The sequence below is a fragment of the Centropristis striata genome, chromosome 19, assembly GCF_030273125.1.
Source record: "Centropristis striata isolate RG_2023a ecotype Rhode Island chromosome 19, C.striata_1.0, whole genome shotgun sequence".
Lineage (NCBI taxonomy): Eukaryota > Metazoa > Chordata > Actinopteri > Perciformes > Serranidae > Centropristis > Centropristis striata.
This window is the reverse complement of record NC_081535.1, coordinates 3932099-3951819: the sequence shown is the minus strand read 5'-3', so window position 1 is coordinate 3951819 and position 19721 is coordinate 3932099. Positions and strand designations below refer to the sequence as shown.

General features: G+C 34.1%; 1 protein-coding gene across 1 annotated transcript in view; it reads right to left on the bottom strand.

Moving 5' to 3' along the window:
* Positions 1–14085, bottom strand: part of LOC131992925 (ephrin type-A receptor 5) — a 151073-nt gene extending 136988 nt beyond the window's left edge. The window contains exons 1-2 of the mRNA XM_059358637.1: positions 13727–14085; positions 2115–2179 (exon numbers count right to left, since the gene is read on the bottom strand). Coding sequence (XP_059214620.1) covers positions 2115–2179; positions 13727–13826 — 165 coding nt within the window. The 5' untranslated portion in view covers positions 13827–14085. The remainder of the gene's footprint in view (positions 1–2114; positions 2180–13726) is intronic.
* Between the last annotated feature and the right edge of the window lie 5636 nt (positions 14086–19721).

The window sequence follows — 19721 nt, the reverse complement described above, 5'->3', positions numbered from 1 at the left end:
TAAAAATGCAAGCAATGTTTCCTCAAATTAGTTTTTGGAAATTGATGTTTCAAATTGAAATGTACAAAAAATTGTGATGTGAAATAAAGTTGAAAAAGAAAAAAAAAACTGACTAAAACTAACTAAAATTATAGTGAAAGACACATTTGTGTCTTTTTTTAATAACTGTGTGTCTTTTTTGGTAATTCTGTATATTTTTTGGTCATTTATGTTTTTTTTTAAAGTAATTTATTGGTTTTTTTTGTCATTTTGTGTCTTTTTCTTGTAATGTTGTGTCTTTTCTTGGTCATTTTGTGTCTTTTTTAAGTAATTTCGGGGTTTTTTTATGTCATTTTGTGTCTTTTTTAAGTAATTTAGTATTTTTTTCTGTCATTTTGTGTCTTTTTTTGGTAATTTTGATACTGCCTCTAGAGGTTTGAAATTGTTTCTAGATTGGGCTGTCAACTGTTGTCTCATGGGTTGTGGTTGTCCACTCCAGATTCAATTAAAAACAATTTTTAAACATTATTCCTTTTTTCCTAAAATGAAATATATAATACGACAGAATAACTGTTTCCCAACTCAAGTAAGTCATTTTCTAATTAGCCGTTACCATGGGAATACTGGGAAATGGAAACTCAATTCCTGGCTTGAGAATAATATATTCCATGGTGACTTTCAATATCTTATTCATGAATTCAATTGACCTGATAATGAAGTGAGAGTTCCTGGAAATGAAATGACCCGTAACCTTGATAAAACAAATGAAGAGGCTGTACTCCAGAGATAAAGATGAAGTCACAGGTGTCGTTGGTCAAACACAGGAAGGAAACGACAAGATGAGCTGGTTTCAGCAGCTGATCCATCATTTTAGAGCAGGGGGCTCAAACACAAAAAACTAAATTACTTTAAAAAAAAGACACAAAATTATTTAAAAAAGACACAAATTCACAGAAAAAAAACTAAATTACTTAAAAAAGACACAAAATGACAGAAAAAAAGACACAAAATGACAGAAAAAATACACAAAATGACTTAAAAAAACACTAAGATGACTTAAAAAAAGACACAAAATTACCAAACAAAAGACACAAAATTAGAAAAAGACACAAAATCATTAGAAAAAGACACAAAATTACCAAAAAAAGACACAAAATAACTAAAAAGACAGAAAATTATTAGAAAAAGATGCAAAATTACCAAAAAGACACAAAATTACCAAAAAAAGACAAAATTACTGAAAAAAGACACAAAATTACTAAAAAAAAGACACAAAATTAGAAAAAGACACAAAATAACTAAAAAAGACAGAAAATTATTAGAAAAAGACAGAAAAGTATTAGAAAAAGACGCGAAATTACCAAAAAGACACAAAATAACCAAAAAAAGACAGAAAATTATTAGAAAAAGACACAAAATTACCAAGAAAAGACACAAAATTACAAAAAAAGACACAAAATTATTAGAAAGACACAAAATTACAAAAAAGACACAAAATTACAAAACAAAGACACAAAATTACAAAAAAAGACAAAGTAACAATAAAAAAGTCACAAAATTACAAAAAAAAAGACACAAAATTATTTTAAAAAAGACGCAAAATTATTAAAGGGACCTTCCACACACAACATGGTAAAGTGCCATTCATATAAAACTCACATTAAACTTTCATATCAAGGTGGGGGCCACAAAATATCGTCACGAGGGCCACAATTGGCCCGCGGGCCGCGAGTTTGACACCCATGGTTTAGATGAACACAAGTTTCTTTTAAGATGGAGCCGATTCATTTTTTTGATCATACTTTGGTTATCTTATCATTTTTATCACTGTTGATGAAAACAACAAAGACATTTGAACTCCAGGTTTTAGCTGTGATGAGCTTTATTTTGAAAATCTCACATTTGTTCTTTTTGTTCAAAACAATAGATTGATCTTCATTTAAATGTCTGGAAGACTTTAGCAATAACAGTGTCAACTAATAATTGTATTTGTGTAGTTAGTGAGTGAATATAAATGGAACTGATTGTGTTAAACAGACATATGATAATAAAGATTTTGTGATATCAGCAAATACTGGATCATATTAAAACATTTCAGATTTATAAACCAACATCTTCCCAGTGGTGGTACTCACCCCGTTCTTTGGATAGGCCACCCATCCCAGGTCTCCCATCACAGAGCGAGAATCCAGCAGGTTCACTGGTAGAGATTAAAGACACACAAAGTAAAAATTGAGAAACAAATTAAAAAAAAATACATTTATAACCATGATAGGTCTTCAGCTAATGAAGGTCAAATTGTCCCCGGTACATCAAAGTGAGTAGACTCAAAAAAGGATTTTAAAATGAAAAACTGACACAATCTTAATGACAAAAATGACAAATTTCCATTCCTTTTTCTCCCTGAAACTGTTTTTCTATTATGTGCTCAGAAAGTAAAGTACATCTTTTGTGTCTTTTTTTTGTCTTTTTATTGTCTTTTTGTCTCTTTTGTGGTCCTTTTTTGTCTTTTTTTGTGTCTTTTTTGGTGATTTTACATCTTTTGTGTGTTTTTTGTGTTTGTATGTCTTTTTTTTTTATCATTTTGCATCTTTTTTGGTCATTTCATGTCCTTCTGTGTCTTTTTTTTGGTCGTTTTGTGTCTTTTTTTTGGTCGTTTTGTGTCTTTTTTTTGGTAATTTTGTGTCTTTTTATATCTTCTTTTGGTCACAAAATGACCAAAAAATACAAAAGAGTGACCTGACAATTATTTATTTCCTACCAAGATAAAAACAACTTTAGATTTAGAAGTGTTACATAATTGATCTTGTTTTAATAGTTAATTTCTTATTTTAAGTGTTCAACATGCTTATTTCTAGATTTAATAATCTTAATTTAAGAAATCTTGTCAAGGTAAATTATCTGTCCATGCAGCAAGATCATTTCCCTCAGATTTACTGTTTTTATCTTGTTCTAAACACCTTTTTTGCAGTGTACTAGTAGTTTAAATGCCTCTGCATGAGTCAGAGTTGTCGTACCATGGTGTCTATTATCCATTTACACTCCTTTGCTCGTCTTGTTGACCAAAAACTACAGGCCAACTTTATACTCAGAGCGATTATGTGCCTTAACAGCTCAAACTGATCCATTTAAATCCTCCTTTCTCAGCCTCTGAGTTGGAAGCTGTCAAGTTCAATAACCTGACCACTGCATAACCACTGCTCTCCCTCTACTGGAAACACTGGAGGCTCTTGAATTCTGCTTTATTTTCAGTCTGAAGGCTTCTTCAGGCAGTCACACAAGTTCTTGTCAACAAAATATCTCACAGAGGAAACTGAGACTTGTTGGACACTAAACCACAAGTTAAAAGTCAAAGCAGTAACCTTTTCTTTGGTGGCTTTGTGTTTTATCAAAATGTCTGTAGATTTTATTGTGAAAAACTGCTAAACCATGACAGTAAAAGACCATAAAATGATAAATGAGTTAATTCAGTTACAATAAAACACTGTAAATGCATATATCAGCCACAACAGTCATTTTTATATCTTTTTATTTTTTAAAATACATTACTCCACTGTAAAATACTATACTGGCACTGTGCTGGAAGCAAAAAAATACTGTAATATATATACAAGCCATCATTTTTGCATTTATTTTTTGTAAAAATACTTTTTCTCACTTTTAAATGTACTAAACACCATATCTCTAACAGAAATATACTGTAATATTTAATAATGAAATCTTTCATTCATGCAGCATTCTTTCATTTATGCAGGTCTTTTGGTCTTTTTGTGTCTTTTTTTAGTCTTTTTGTGTCTTTTTTTGGGTCATTTTGTGTCTTTTTACATCTTCTTTTGGTCTCAAAATGACCAAAAAAATAAAAAATACAAGTACAAAAGAGAAAGAGAAAATTAAACACCATACCTCCAACAGAAATATACTGTAACATTTAATGGTAAAATCTTTAATTTATGCAGCATTTATAAAGTATTTTCTTGTCAATTATATGGCAGAACAGCGTTTCTTTTGATGGAAAAACTTTTTCACGATAAAATATGGAATAAAATGGCAATCCTAAAGGTGAAATCAACAGTGCCAATATACTTTTACCGTAATATTACAAAAAGGAGCACCATATTTATTATGGTAGAGTTCTGGCAACAACAGCTGCTGGTTTTTACTGTAAAAACAATTTTTTTTATTTTTTTTATTTATTTTTTTTTACAGTGTGTGTTGTCTATTCGGCTGGTAGCCCGTTCACGATAATGTTTAAAAAGACTAAAATAAGTTTAAGTTACTGGATGGCACTAGAATAAAGAGCATTTCAACAGACTATCTAATAAAACCACAGTGAACATACGGTGCATCATGTTTAAGGCTTTCTAGGAACAGCTTGACAACTTGTCTGAGTCTGACATGACATGACATGACATGACACGTACTTTCATAAACACTGTCATAAACTGACAAACGACTCGAGCTTTATCAGGCCGGAGTTCAGTTTTCTTTATCTCATCTGTGATAAGGTTTCCTTATTGTGTGTCTGACACCGTGTGTACTCAAACAACTGATTATCAAGTTTATTGTCTAATGTAATGGAGCAGATTAAGAGATAGACATTTGGGCATGCCCCCTTAAAGAAGCACAGTATCTGGAAACAAGGATACACTCTAAAAAGGTGTTTAGTCTAAGAACAAGATAAAACAGTAAATCTGAGGGAAATGATCTTGCTGCATGGACAGATAATTTACCTTGACAAGATTTCTTAAATTAAGATTATTAAATCTAGAAATAAGCATGTTGAACACTTAAAACAAGAAATTAACTCTTCAAACAAGATAAATTATCTAACACTTCTAAATCTAAAGTTGTTGTTTTTTTTAAATAAGAAAGTATTGTTAAAAAAAGAAGAAAGAAAGAAGTTTGGAGCTTCAATGAAAACCAAAGCCAGTCATTAAAACCAGCCCAGATGCCTGTTTCTTACTGGAATGGACATATTTCTGCAGTAGAACCCGTTTCTGTTTGCCTCCACTATGACCCCACTTGACATGTGATGCAGTTTAACTCTGATCAGTAACAGCATGTGGTCACTTATAGGTTCCTCTAACAGTCCAGCTGAGGCTCTGGGGTCAGAAACTCTGTTCCCTGGAACCACTGGGAAGTTTAACCATTTTTCTACATGTCCTAAAACCAGTCTGATGTTATGGGGTCCTTTTTGACCACTGAGGACCATGGGTGTGATTCTTATTTTATTTTTGCTGACCTCCAAAAATGAACAATGCTTTCAAAACATAAGTTTCACTAAAAGTTGACATAACTTAGTCTGTGCATTCCCATCAAGAAATGATTATTTCACTATAACTATTGAAAAAAATATTCAGGTTTTATTACTTTTTTTCCTCTTGAAATGAGGCCTAATTTTGTATATCTGTATATTTTGTATATTTGTGTCTTTAAGTAATTTTGTGTCTTTTTTGGGGGTTATTTTGTGTCTTTTTTAAGTAATTTAGTTTTTTATGTCCTTTTGTGTCTTTTTTTGCAATTTTGTGTCTTCTTTTGGTCATTTTGGGTCTTTCATTAGTAATTTTGTTTTTTTTAAATGTCATTTTGTGTCTTTTTTTAGTAATTTTGTGTCTTTTTTTGGTCATTTTGATACTGTCTCCAGCGGCCTCCAGGTAAATTGAGTTAAAGACCCCTGCCCTAAAGTATAGGCAAATACACCCCTAAAAGTTGACATAACCTACTCTGTGCATTCCCATTAAGAAATTATTATTCCACTATAACTATTGAAAAAAATATTCAGGTTTTACTACTTTTTTTCTCTTGAAATGAGGCCTAATTTTGTACATTTGACTAAAATTGACCAATAATGATGAAAAAAATATGAAAATTAAATATCAATTTGTTGGTCACAAGTTGCCTTAAAAGGTGGGGGAAAAAAGTTGGTAATAATTTTTTTCTACATGTCTTAAAACCAGTCTGATGTCATAGGGTCCTTTTTGATCCATGAGGACCATGGGTGCTATAAAAATGTATAAAACACGTAAGAATGTATGAAGAAAATTGAAATTTATATCATCTATAAAGGCTGCAGAGGGGCACATATGCTGAAAATTTCAAGCAATTCTATGAAAGTTAACCTGTATTAATCGTATGTTGAAACATGTGATCACACTCACAATAAAGGGCGCCCAGCAATCAAAAATATTCTTTTATGCAAATTCAAAACATCTTATAGTCCCATAAATGTGATGTTTTAATATTCTGATAAAATCCGTCCATGCAAATTGCTGCATACCCATTTCCTATCCATGACAACTGGTGTAGATTTCACACTATTGACACAATTGAAATTTTGGGTATTAGATTGTTTTCCCAAAGGAGCCGACAAATTAAAATTGTGTGTGAGTGCTCATTACAAGGGACATTGGACTCAACATGATTAGATGTTTTTCATGTCTCTTCCCTTCAGATGAAACAAAAAACCTCACAGAACAGCCAGAAAATCAGTGCCGCCTCTAATCCTGCAAGATGGCTTTGTTTTATTTGTTGCTGCCATTTGGTTCCCTTGAACCTTTTCGGTCTGAGGTTCCACCACAGCCAAGATGAACTCACATACCCCGTATATAAATCATAAATTCTCACTGTATTTTCTAAATGTTCATCACTATTCATTCTATAAAAATGGATATTAATCTTGGTCTGGACAACAACTCATACAACAACCATTATTCCCAAAAAGTTGGGACTCAGTAAAACATAAATAAGAAAAGAATGCATCAAATTCAGAATTAGCATACAAAAAAAAACAACCCAAAGCTTTCCCAGTTGGAACAATACATATCTTGTCTTTGTAGTCCTGGTTTTCCACAGCAACCTAGATATTTGTACTACTACAGTACTTGAAGTGAAACTTTCACTCGTCAGTTTTAGCTAATAATTTCCACCATTTATCCCTTACTTTTAGCTAACCACAGTATTTCAACCATTTGAGCTAACTATTTTAGCCATTACTCTGTTAGCGAACTGTTTCAACACAACAAAAGTGTTCCTCCATTCCTTCAAGCTAACCAGTTCAACCATATAAGCTAACTACTTTAGCCATTTATCCGTTAGCTAACTGTTCAAACTGTTTAGCCAATACTTTTTTAACCCTTTGATGCACAACATGGGTCTAAAGCGATCTGATATGTGTTAGTTTTTATGTTGTCTTTGCAATAAATTATTTTCATCATTCAGTATTCCAGGTTTTCCTCAATTTTTGATCATCATACATCCTAATTTTATGTTTTCCTTTATTATTTTTTTAATATAATGCCTTTTTGTGTCACTACTCTTCTAATGCACAAGATGGGTGAAAAATATCCACTTTCCATTTTTTTAGCTAAGTAGCTTGCTAAGCTAACTACTTAGCTAACTTCTTGGCTAAGTAGTTAAATAAAGAATACTTGGAACATTCAATCATAAAATAAGTTGATATCAAAAGATAGAGCACAGAAACACACAGCAGCATTAAATAACATGCGAAAGAATAAGGGTCATTTTTGACCCATGTTGTGCATTAAAATGGTTAATGTGTTCCTCCATTCCTGTAAGCTAACCAGTTCAACCATATAAGCTAACTATTTAAGCCATTTATCCGTTAGCTAACTATTCCAACTCTTTATCCATTACTTTTATATAACTATTTAAAGTGTTCTTCCATTCATTTAAGATAACCAGTTCAAGCATTTAAGCTAACTATTTCAACCTTTTATCAATAACTTCTAGCCAGCTATTTTAGCTGTTAATCCAATATTTTTAGCTAACTATTTAATCAGCTTTACTATTCCCTTTTTGAGTATTGGCTATATTCATTATTTTATCCATTTATCCATAACTTCCACCATTCATTCATCCCATATAGCTGTTTACACTTCTGTGCTCGCTTGCTAGTTTTGGTGTCCAGGTTTTCCATATGACTTAATATGTAGATTTATTCTCATAATCAAATCGTAATTTATATTTAATTCAAATTAGCTGAGCTACGCTACAATGTTTTCCACACCCCAGGGAACTGTAGAAGTACTGGATCCAAGTCCACTGTCCTGGAGTAACATTAATACAGATCAAACACTATTACTGCACGTAAAAGATGCAATTAAGCATCCAAAGGTTTCATCTCATAAATGATATCCATGTCATGAAGCAGCTGTTGAGTACAATATGTCCAGTCCATTGATAAGACAAGTTATAAAACAGCCAGTCCTCATATCAACCCTGCCCCAACGTCAACAACAGAACACACAACTGCAGTAAAAAGGTGGAGTAAGCAGAAGAAAACATAAAGAGAAAGATACTTCACTAACTGAAACACACTCTGTCTGCAACACACACACATACGCTACACCAGGGATGGGCAACCTAAATGCTGCAGGGGGCCACAGTTTTTCATGTTCACTACCACAGGGCCACATATAGGACCATGCACTTAACCAGATATGATGAAACTGCAATTTTAAATATGTTTGCAGTGCAGTAACTTAACATATTTCATGCTCAAATGCATGTAGAACAGTATAAATAGGAATACAAAAGGTTTGAAGCAAATAAAAAACTGTGATTTCTTTTTTTTCAGTGCAAGAACAGTAGAACAGCATTAATTGCAAGAAGTAAGTTCTGTCTTTTTTGTCATTTTGTGTCTTTTTTTGTTCATGTTGTGTTATTTTTTTGTTCATTTTGAGTCTTTTTTGTTCATTTTATGTCTTTTTTAGGTCATTGTTGTTGTTTTTTTTGTTCATTTTGAGTCTTTTTTTGTCATTTTGACCCTTTTTTGGTCATTTTGTCTCTTTTTTTGTTCATTTTGTGTCATTTTTTGGTCATTTTGTGTCTATTTGTTAATTTTGTGTATATTTCTTTACAGTGCAGTAACATGTAACAACAACAAATGTCCAAAAAGGACAAAAAATCTACAAAAGAGATAAAAATAAAGCTGCAAGCAGCGATGAACTGGCCCGAGCAGAGTGACCTGACAATTATTTGTTTCTTACCTCACAGGGCCACATATAGGAGCGTGCACTTAACCAGATATGATGAAACTGCAATTTTGAATATGTTTACAGTGCAGTTACTTAACATATTTCATGCTCAAATGCATGTTTAACAGTATAAATAGGAATACAAAAGGTTTGAAGCAAATAAAAAAAAATTTCCAGTGCAAGAACAGCAGACCAACATTAATTACAAGAAGTAATTTTGTGCAGTTTTCACACTGCACTTTCAACATTTCATGCTCAAATGCATGTAGTTGTACTGAGGGCCACTTCAAGCGAGGGTGCGGACCGTATGCGGGCCCCGGGCCTCCAGTTGCCCCTCCCTGCTCTATTCACACTACACTAGTCTTACTGTCTCCGCCGCTCTGCAGAGAATAATAAAAGATGTCCTTAGGAGGCGATTAGACAACTAATTAGGCCATAAAGAAGAGATAAGTGATGCTGAACTAGATCATAAGGGATACGTTACCTCTTTCACTCTCTCTAAGGATCAAACCACCTAACAAGTTGGAGCTCAGCCGTGATGACAATGATCTACAGAACTTGTTATTAAAAGTCATCTCCAGTGAGTGAACGGAGTGATTTACAGCCTTGTAGTGACATTACTTCAAGGTTACTCTAAATATTTTAAGAGGAAGTGGGTTTTCCGCATGGGAAATATTGATAAAATTCCGTTTGAAAGGAGAACTGAATATATATGAGCGTGCCAAGGCTGCAATTTATTTTCAATTGCACTCTTTTAGAACGGGAGGTGACGGGTTTAAGTGTCAACTTGACCCCAGAGACCCTGAACACAACGTAAAACCACCTCTTACCTCCCATTTGTGTGGCAAAACTTGTCATTTTCACAACACTGTTGCCTCTTTAAGTCCTTTATTTTCTTGTGTTTGCTTCGTGATATTTGATTGTGGCATTTACATGTTACACACACACACACACACACACACACACACACACACAGACCCACAGGCAAACATGCATTTCTATCAAGCCATTTACTGTAATTTACCCGAATTAATGGAACTTCCCCATTTGATCAACACCATTATCAACAGAAGGAAATTGATGGGTTTAAACTGCCTAAAACATGGGTCTCAAACTTGCGACCCGCGGGCCAATTGCGGCCCTCATTAGGATATTTTGTGGCCCCCACCTTGATATGAAAGTTTAATGTGAGTTTTATATGAATGGCACTTTACCTTGTTGTGTGTGGAAGGTCCCTTTAATTACTTTTTTGGGTAATTTTGTGTGTTTTTTGGGTAATTTTGTGTGTTTTTTAATAATTTTGTGTCTTTTTTTTGTAATTTTGTGTCTTTTTTCAGTTGTTTTGCGTCTTTTTTAGTAATTTTGTGTCTTTTTTTTGGTAATTTTGTGTCTTTTTGTCATTTTGTGTCTTTTTTAACTAATTGTGTCTTTTTTGGTAATTCTGTGTCTTCTTTTAGTAATTTTGTATATTTTTTGATCATTTTGTGTCTTTTTTGGGTCATTTTGTGTCTTTTTTTAAATAATTTTGGGTCTTTTTTGGTAATTCTGTGTATTTTCTGGTCATTTAGTGTCTTTTTTGTCATTTTGTGTCTCTTTTTAAATAATTTTGTGTCTTTTTTAGTAATTTTGTGTCTTTTTTAACTAATTTTGTCTTTTTTAAATAATTTTGTGTATTTTTTTCATCATTTTGTGTCTTTTTTAAGTCATTTTTGTGCCTTTTTTGTCATTTTGTGTCTTTTTTAAGTCATTTAAGGTAATTTGAGATTGAGACCCCTGCCCTAAAGTATACCCTCATTAATCAGACATTTTTATTATTAAATAAACACAATAAGAGTCTCTAAAACAGACGTGAGGCCTCTGCTTCTGCATAGAGACGCTCTCAGATACTGATCAATTTAAATAAGAATGGATTAGCTTGTAGAGAGGAAATTAATCAAGATGGCAGTGTGTACAGTGTGTGCAGCAGAGCTCCACTGCAGAATAACTGTCCTCACGGCTAAATGTTAACATAATTAAGCATGCATCGAGATGTATAGCGTATAGATGCAAATGAAACGAGAGCTTTAGTTTGAAAAACAAGTCGGATGAGGTAAGTCTGTGGTGTAAAGTGAGGACACATTAAGCAGCCTGATGGGATATTTCATATTTCTCTCACATTAGGACTAGAAATGGAGATTGGTAAGTGGCCAAAATCCCCAATGATTCCTCCAAGATGTCGAAAGTGAGCAAAAAAATGGTTTAATCTTACTTTTTCAATTACAATAAATGAGCCCAATGAGAGAATAGCGGCTATTTTAATTATGGAGCTTCAACCTCCTCTCCAATTATGCATGCAATGTATGATTATCCATTGCAATGCAAATATGTGACAAATTAGTCTAAAAAAAAAAAAAAAATCATGTTGAATGGCGTTCTCTGGCTAAAAAAACTCCTTTTGGGGTTATGTGTCTGGTTGATGAGTTTGTTAAATACAATTTGTGGCTTTTTTCCATCAAATTCGACAGATTTTTAAAAAAATGTGTTTCTGCAAAACAGACGATAGATTTGATAAATGTCTGAATGATTCTGAGATGATGGGAGGACTTTGTTCTCTCTTTTCATTCACTGCAGACAAACACAAAGTGAAGATCCAGTCTGCCCTTGGTTCAGTTCTCAGCCTGGAGCTCGGCTTTAACAAGCAGCAATACAAGTATTGTCAACTTCTTGTGTTAGAACGACAGAAAACAAACCTCTTCAGTAGTTGGTTTGGATATAAACTCCTTTTTAAGTGATTCTGGTGAACTTTTCACTCTTTTATGGAAGTTGCATGCCAGTTTGCATTAAAACATACTTCATCACATGAAGCTCAAATACAAACGCCAACACCCGAATCATGATCATCTAATTCAGACACACTGACACAAAGAGGTAACCTTTACATTCTAGGTACACTTTAACTATTCTAAACTATTTGTGTGTCTTTTATTAATCATTTTGTGTCTTTTTTGGTAATTTTGTGTCTTATTTAAAATAAGTTTGTGTCTTTTTTGGTAATTCTGTGTATTTTCTGATCATTTTGTGTCTTCTTTGTCATTTTTTAAGTAATTTAGTGTTTTTTTCAGTCATTTTGTGTCTTTTGTCATTCTGGTCTTTTTGGGGTCATTTTGTGCCTTTTTTAAAGTAATTTTGTGTCTTTTTGGGTAACTATATGTATTTTTTGGTCATTTTGTGTCTTTTTTTTTTTTAAGTAATTTGGTGTTTTTTCAGTCATTTTGTGTCTTTTTTGGTCATTTTGTGTCTTTTTATAAGTAATTTAGTTTTTTTTAATGTCATTTTGTGTCTTTTTTTTGGTCATTTTATGTCTTTTTTGGTCATTTTGTGGGGGGGTTTTGGGTCATTTTGTGTATTTTTTAAGTAATTTAGTGTTTTTTCAGTCATTTTGTGTCTTTTTTTAGTAATTTTGTGTCTTTTTTTGGTCATTTTGATACTGCCTCCAGCGGCCCCCAGGTAATTTGAGTTTGAGACCCCTGCCCTAAAGTATAGGCTGATTATTCAGACATTATTATTATTCATTCTAGGTAAACTTTAACTATTCTACACGTTGCCAAAGGACGTCCTGCTAACAGCTCCAGGACTCCTGAGTGTCCCATGTTCACACATTGGGAAACACTTTTGTGCATCTAAACTTTAACCAAATAAATCTGCCACGTGAAGAATGAGCAGGTTGATGAATGTTCTTTCTTTCCCGGATAATGCTCGTCTAATAGCCGCAAACAATGGCATTCATCTCGTGCTGTTAAAACGCTGCTCAGCCTGCAGACAATAGCGTGGGAAACTATATTTGACACACATTGTACTTCTTCTTCTGATTTCTTTTATTTTTAATCCAGATTGTCTATCAAGGTCTATGTTTAATAAGTAGTAGGGGGAATTCTGGTGCATTGCTTCAATTGAGATGAAAATAGATTAATTAGCAGTTTCCACAGCACCCATATGGAAACGCTTGTGCCAAATAATCATTTGTGCCAAATCAGAGTGTTAATATGTGACTAGAAAAGCAACATTACTGCAAAACTGCTGTTTGAACTCACAATGTTAACAGGATGCAGAGGTTATAAGGGTTCATTATGCATCTTTAAGGACATAAAGCCAGAGTAGACTGAATCAGAAATAAAATAAAAGCTAAAAAAGGGAGAAATATTGCAACAAAAGCCCTAAAATCCCCATTATATGTGATTAAAAGGCACTATAAGGTCCAATAAAACTCTTTCAAAGGTTTTTTCTTTCATGCATTTATTCTAAAATGCCTTCATGTGTGTTAAGGTCAATGTCAACTCAGCAGTATGAGCATTTCAGGCTGCACAGGACGCTGTTTAAGATGTATTCGGTGATTTTTTTTTTTTTTTTTTTTGCAGCGCACCGTGCGTCTGTCTGCGCTGCCAAGTCCTCCAAGGACCGGTGATCTGGAGAGACGCATGTTTCTGATCAAAGCTCTTTTTTTAATCTCATATTTCACCCTTTCAGACCACCTAATGGTGCCAGACTTCAGAGGAACAGCTGTCATAAACATTATCTGCTCGTATTAATTTGATCGGCGACCTCCTACCCGGTCACACCGCGTCGGGAACCGTGCAGACTAAAAAAGGCTAAAAGGGGACCGAGACCAGGCGCGAGACCTTTACCCGGTCAGACTTGTCAGTGCCAATAAAAGCCAAGTGGAGCTCCACGCAGCGGTGTCATTAACCCTCCAGTGTCCCCGTGCGCGTTTTTACCTTCATTGGCGGGGATGCACCACGCTCCGAGCAAAGCCACACTCCAGATCCACGTCCACGCCACCAGCCGAATGCCACAACTCCACCAGCGGGATTGCATGGCGCATCCAAAAAAACACAAGCGGGGAACAGCGCGTGGGGGGGAGGTTTATGGTCCTTAATAAACAGCAGTTTCGGTCAGCAGAGAGCGGGGTGCCGTAGTGGAAGCATCTGTATCGTGGCGCGTCCGCTCAGACAGAAGCAGCTCATGTTCTGCGGCGGCTGGAAGGAAGCGAGTGAGGAGCGGAGTGCGCTCTGGATTTGGGGAGGCGGGCAGCGCGCCGGGGGGCGGGGTGAAGCTCCGAGGCGCTCCAATCACAGACACCTCCACAGGTGAACCGGTGCTGCTGCTCCAGATCAGACTCCATTAATGTTCACTGGTTACAATTAAAAAATGTAACGTGATTACTTTTTTTTTGTTCCACCAGGTCACTTTAATGGTTTGTTTTCTATTATTATAGTTCATCATTTGCTCTATCTCTGTTTATATCCGACCACATTAGGCCCATATTAGGTCTTCTGTATTTGTTTCTATATTATTATATATGTCATCTGCCACTTATACTATACTGTATATACAGGTGCATCTCAATATATTATAATATGATGGAAAAGTCCATTTCCAGTAGTTGAAGTCAAACAGCCCCACACTGTAAAAACGTTTGTAGAAATCACACTAAAACACTTTCAAATTGCATCAGAAATAGGGCGTACAATTAAAAAATTGTGTATCACCGTAGTAGACACTTTTAATTACCGTAAATCAAAGATTAGCACAAAACTTACTTTACTTTACTTTACTTTATACTTTTACTGTCATAAACTTTATGCAGTTTTGCTGTAAAAATATAACATCTTCATGTAAAGTTAATGGAGAAATACCATGATGTGTGAATGAAAGACACAATTACACTAAAAATAAAGGGAATATTCAGTCGAAATTACTGTTTTTGCTGATATTTACATTTAAATTTACAGTAGAAGACTTAGTCACTGTATTTTTTACGGTGAAGTTCTGGCAACCACAGCTTTAGGTATTTTACTGTAAATTTAACAGATTATTTCTTACAGTGCAACCTATTGAGTCATATAGATGACATACTTTTCAGAGGCAACATTTCCATATTAAACAGACTTTTTAAAATTGGTCTTTTGTAATATTAAACATTTTTTGCAACACTGAATTTTAGGTCTTCATTAAATGTAAGCCATAATCATTATAATTAGAAGAAATTCTATAAATGAAGACATTAAATGTTTCATTATGTGTCTAATGGCTCTATATAATGTGTTGTTTCCACTTTTTGAATTTAATTACTGACATAGATAAACTTTTCTATGATATTCTAATTTATTGAGATGCACCTGTATCTGCATATATTTTAATATATTTATTCAGTGATGTTCATAACATTACATGCAACAACCTATTTAACCTATTAAACATGCAAAAAAACATTTCTCCAACGTGAAATATCTGTAAAATGCAACTTTCACGAATAAAAACAAACACAAAAAAGTGAGACATTAATAATAAATTCCAAAAAGCAGCAACGTATGTATATAATGTGTATAGAATGTATTTATATGTCTTATTGTTTATATTCTTTATTCAAATGCACCATTTAAAAATAATCCTATCTTAAGGTCAGAGGTCAAGGGGCCCCTTTTGAAGATGCTCATGTCAGGTTTTGCCTTGATAACATGTCGTTCTAGAGTGTTATTTCCCTATGAATACCTTTTAAACGACACCAGTATCATCACTGTAGCATTAAAACTGAGCTCTCTACAGCCTCAGAAAGACAACAAGTTGGCCCGGCTGACTTGCATCATTAGGAGGTTTTCAATCAGTAATTGGAATATTAAATATAACTCAAAACTGTATTACTCAATATCCTGCTGGTGTCACCTCCATCCCAGGAGCATTACTGCTCGACTGTGAATGCAAAACTAATTCCCCCGTAGGGAGCACTAACATGTCATATTAGTGACGGTAGGCTCAGTAAAGAAAGAGATTAGAACAGCAACATGAGTCTAATAGGCATGTAAATAATAAAAACAGGGACGTAAAGCTCTGATGTCATATTTAGCAGCAGTGTGATGGTTTGGACCACGGAGCTCCAGCAACAAAGGAAAAAGAGGTTTGACAAGAAAGTGAAGAGAAACCACAGGGAACAATCAGAAACATCACTATTTTCTTGTCAGGCTGCAGCCAGACAGCGTTTTCTGTCTCTGTCTCTGTTTTTTATTGTTTGTTGTGACTTTTACTGACAACCTGAAGCTACACGATGAAATAAAGGTGTGAATTTGGGGCTGTAGTCCTTCCTCAATGTGAAATTGTAGCTGAAAATGATCAATTTAATCAATACAAGACCAATTTTGTGAATGTATGAATAAAAAAACTAGAAAAACTGTTTAAATATACAAATTATGTTGTTAAATATGTTAATTCAAGAGCTAACAGACTAAATGAATTTCCCCTTGGGGATAAATAAAGTAATTTTGAATTTTGAATTGAATTATAATGTGGTCTTTGCATACTTTTTCGCAACAGGAAATACAGGAAACATTGGATAAAGCCATAAATTTCATTGATATATGAGAGTCAAAGGTTTTTATGGGGGGAATTTAGGGTTTCTCTCTTTATTACTCCATAAATCAGTAAATACTGTCAACAGAAAAATCAATTTTGACTTGTTTTTCAAAGAATAAAATGTTCTATAAAACAGGATATGAATGATATATGAACAAAACCCTCAAAACCCAGAATATAGATAGAAATGTGACTGTCTCTAAAATAATTTAGAGAAGATTGAAGAGAGTGTTAAACTTCTCCTCTGTTGATTTATTACATTAAAATAATAATTTTTTGCATTACAAGTATTCTAAAAAAAAATGAGGCATTATCTGACGCTAACTTTTGGTGAATTTAGGAGAAATCTACAGATGCAAATAGACAGTGTGAAGTCATAAAATGAATAAATGTGTTTTTTGGAAGTTTTCTTTCTACTAGTGTGAAGAATAAAATGTTTTATAAAACAGGATATGAATGATAGATGAACAAAACCATCTGTAAAATCCCTCAGAATATAGATAGAAATGTGACTGTCTGGTTCATTGTATGAGAAAAAATAATAATTTAGAGAAGATTGAAGAGAGTGTTAAACTTTTCTGTTGATTTCTTACTTTAACTTAGCAAGCAACTCAGCTAGCTACTTAGCCCAGTAGTTAGCTTAGCAAGCTACTTAGCCAAGAAGTTACCTAAGTAGTTAGCTTAACAAGCTATTTAGCTAAAAAAAAATGGATATGGGTCATTTTTTACCCATGTTGTGTATTAGAAGAGTAGTGACACAAAAAGGGATTTTATTAAAAAAAAGAATACAGACAAAACAAACTAAGCTAATAATAAGCTAATTGAGGAAAACCTGGAATACTGAATAATTTATTGCAAAGATATAGAACATAAAAACTCACACATATCGGGTCACTTTAGACCCATGTTGTGCATCAAAGGGTTAAAATAATTATTTTTTGCATTACAAGTATTATAAAAATTCTTCTACAATCTACAATGTCATTTATCAGAAGCTTTTATGCAAAGTGACGTACATTTGAGAGATTATACAACACAAACAAGGGTGAAATCAAGAAACAACACAAGAATAAACCAGAATAAGTGGCATATGTATATTATATGTTATATTATGTATAAGTGCTTTTAGGATGTTTTTGGGACGCAAGTGCAGGTTTTTTTCTTCTTTTTTTTGTTCTTACCAATCTTGTAGCTGTCTTCTACTTCAAAAACCAGGCTTGTTCTAAAGTTTTAAGTTCACTAATGTGGTTATATCTAAAAAAATGTAATTAAAAACACGCCCATCCAGAGACTCTGTGCCGGGGACCAATCAAATCGCAGCGATGGCCGCCAATAGAGCAAAACTGACACCTAAAAATGAGACACTAAAGACCTCCAATCAGCTTAAATCACCATCAAAACTCAAGAAAAAATAATCCAGAAACCTTACCAATCTTGTAGCTGTTTCTACTTAAACTACTTAAAACCAGGCTTTTATTTTATCTTTTTTATTTCTGAGAAATCTACAGATGCAAATACACAGTGTCCAGTCATATAAATTAATGGATAAATGTGTTTTATGGAGGTTTTCTTTTCTCAATTGTGAAGAAGAAAATGTTCTGAAAGAAAAAATAGGCCCAAATCTCAAAAGAGTGACGTAACGTAATTGCCTGTAAAGTGTCTGGCCTTAAATAAAAGTTGAATTTTATGAAATGACTGTGTTCCTATGGACAAAGAGTCTAGACAGAGACAGTACAATAATAAAGGCTTCTTTAATAAGTCCTTCAGAACAGTGTAGGTGCATGTACTGTGTCATAGAAGTGTGAAAATGTATAAACTAAACACCCACAAACACACACATATACCTTCAGCCAGCTCTTCACACGTCCCTGTGACTGAACATTTGTTCTTTGTCTGTTTACTCATTAAATATGTGTTGAATAAAACCATTCTTACCACAGATTCTTTCTGCAAGGCTCCGTTAAAGCCTTAATGAAATGTTGTTTCATTAGGATTCCTCAAAGTGTTTTCAATTGATTTATATTTATGAGATCATAAAAGTGTTAAAGATGATGATTCTGTAGAGGCATCTTGGCTTTGATCTCCATTAGACATGTTTCCTTTAGAGCAGGGGTCTCAAACTCAAATTACCTGGGGGCCGCTGGAGGCAGTATCAAAAAGACCAGAAAAAACAAACAAAATTACAAAAAAAAAAGACGAAAAATTACAGAAAAAACAACAACTTAAAAAAGACACAAAATGACCAAAGAACACTAAATTAATTAAAAAAGAAACAAAATGACAAAAAAAAGACACAAATTACTAAAAAAGACACAAAATTATTTAAAAAAGACACAAAATGACCAAAAAAGACACAAAATGACCAAAAAACACTAAATTACTTAAAAAAGAAACAAAATGACAAAAAAAAGACACAAATTACCAAAAAAGAAACAAAATTATTAAAAAGACACAACATTAAAAACATTAAAAAAAGACACACACTTATTAAAAAAAGACACAAAATTATTTTTAAAAAGACACAAAATGACCCAAAAAAAGACACAAAATGACCAAAAAAGACTTGCGGGCCGCAAGTTTGAGACCCCTGCTTTAGGGGGAAATGTGTCCACCAGGAAAGTCTCAGGCCACACCCTCTGAAAAGTCGCTCACTCTGCATGTCTCCACTACAAAAACGCCCCCAGAGGGATTTAAAGACTCTGGAGGTGACGTATGGTTATCGGATTAAACACGGGAGACGCAACTGTGGCCGCCGTTGCTAACTGTGCACAACGTCAGCAGCTGGTCATAAACAAAGCAGCATGGTTAATTATGCACAGCGTCTCCGCTGATCATAAACATAGTGATCGTGAATTAACCGGCATCGCTAACTGTGCACAGAGTGTCTGGTGCTTGTTGTAGACAAACAGAGATCACAAAAAGCTAACTGTTAGCCTGTTAGCACATACACACAGTACTGCTACAGAGCTAACTGTTAGCCTGTTAGCACATACACACTGTACTGCTACAGAGCTAACTGTTAGCCTGTTAGCAGTTTGCGGACTGGACGCGAAGGGGTTAACATCCCCCCTGGCTCTGCAGCTGGGAGAGACTGCTGCAGGAGGACTGTGCCGCTTCGTCTCGTTCTTACTCTTCTTAACGGTTAAGAAGAGGAAGAACGAGTCTCCAAAAGTCTTTAATAACACCAGAAAAAGTCGCTAGATTTGTCTCCAGTCGCTTTCTTGAAAAATAGTCTCTAAGGGGGTCTGAAAAGTCGCTAAATATAGCAACAAAGTGGCTAAGTTGGCAACACTGCTTCGCCGGCTTTTACAAATGGCGCGTGTTGTTGTGGCGTCGAGTATTACGTCACATCCTGCTTAGTGT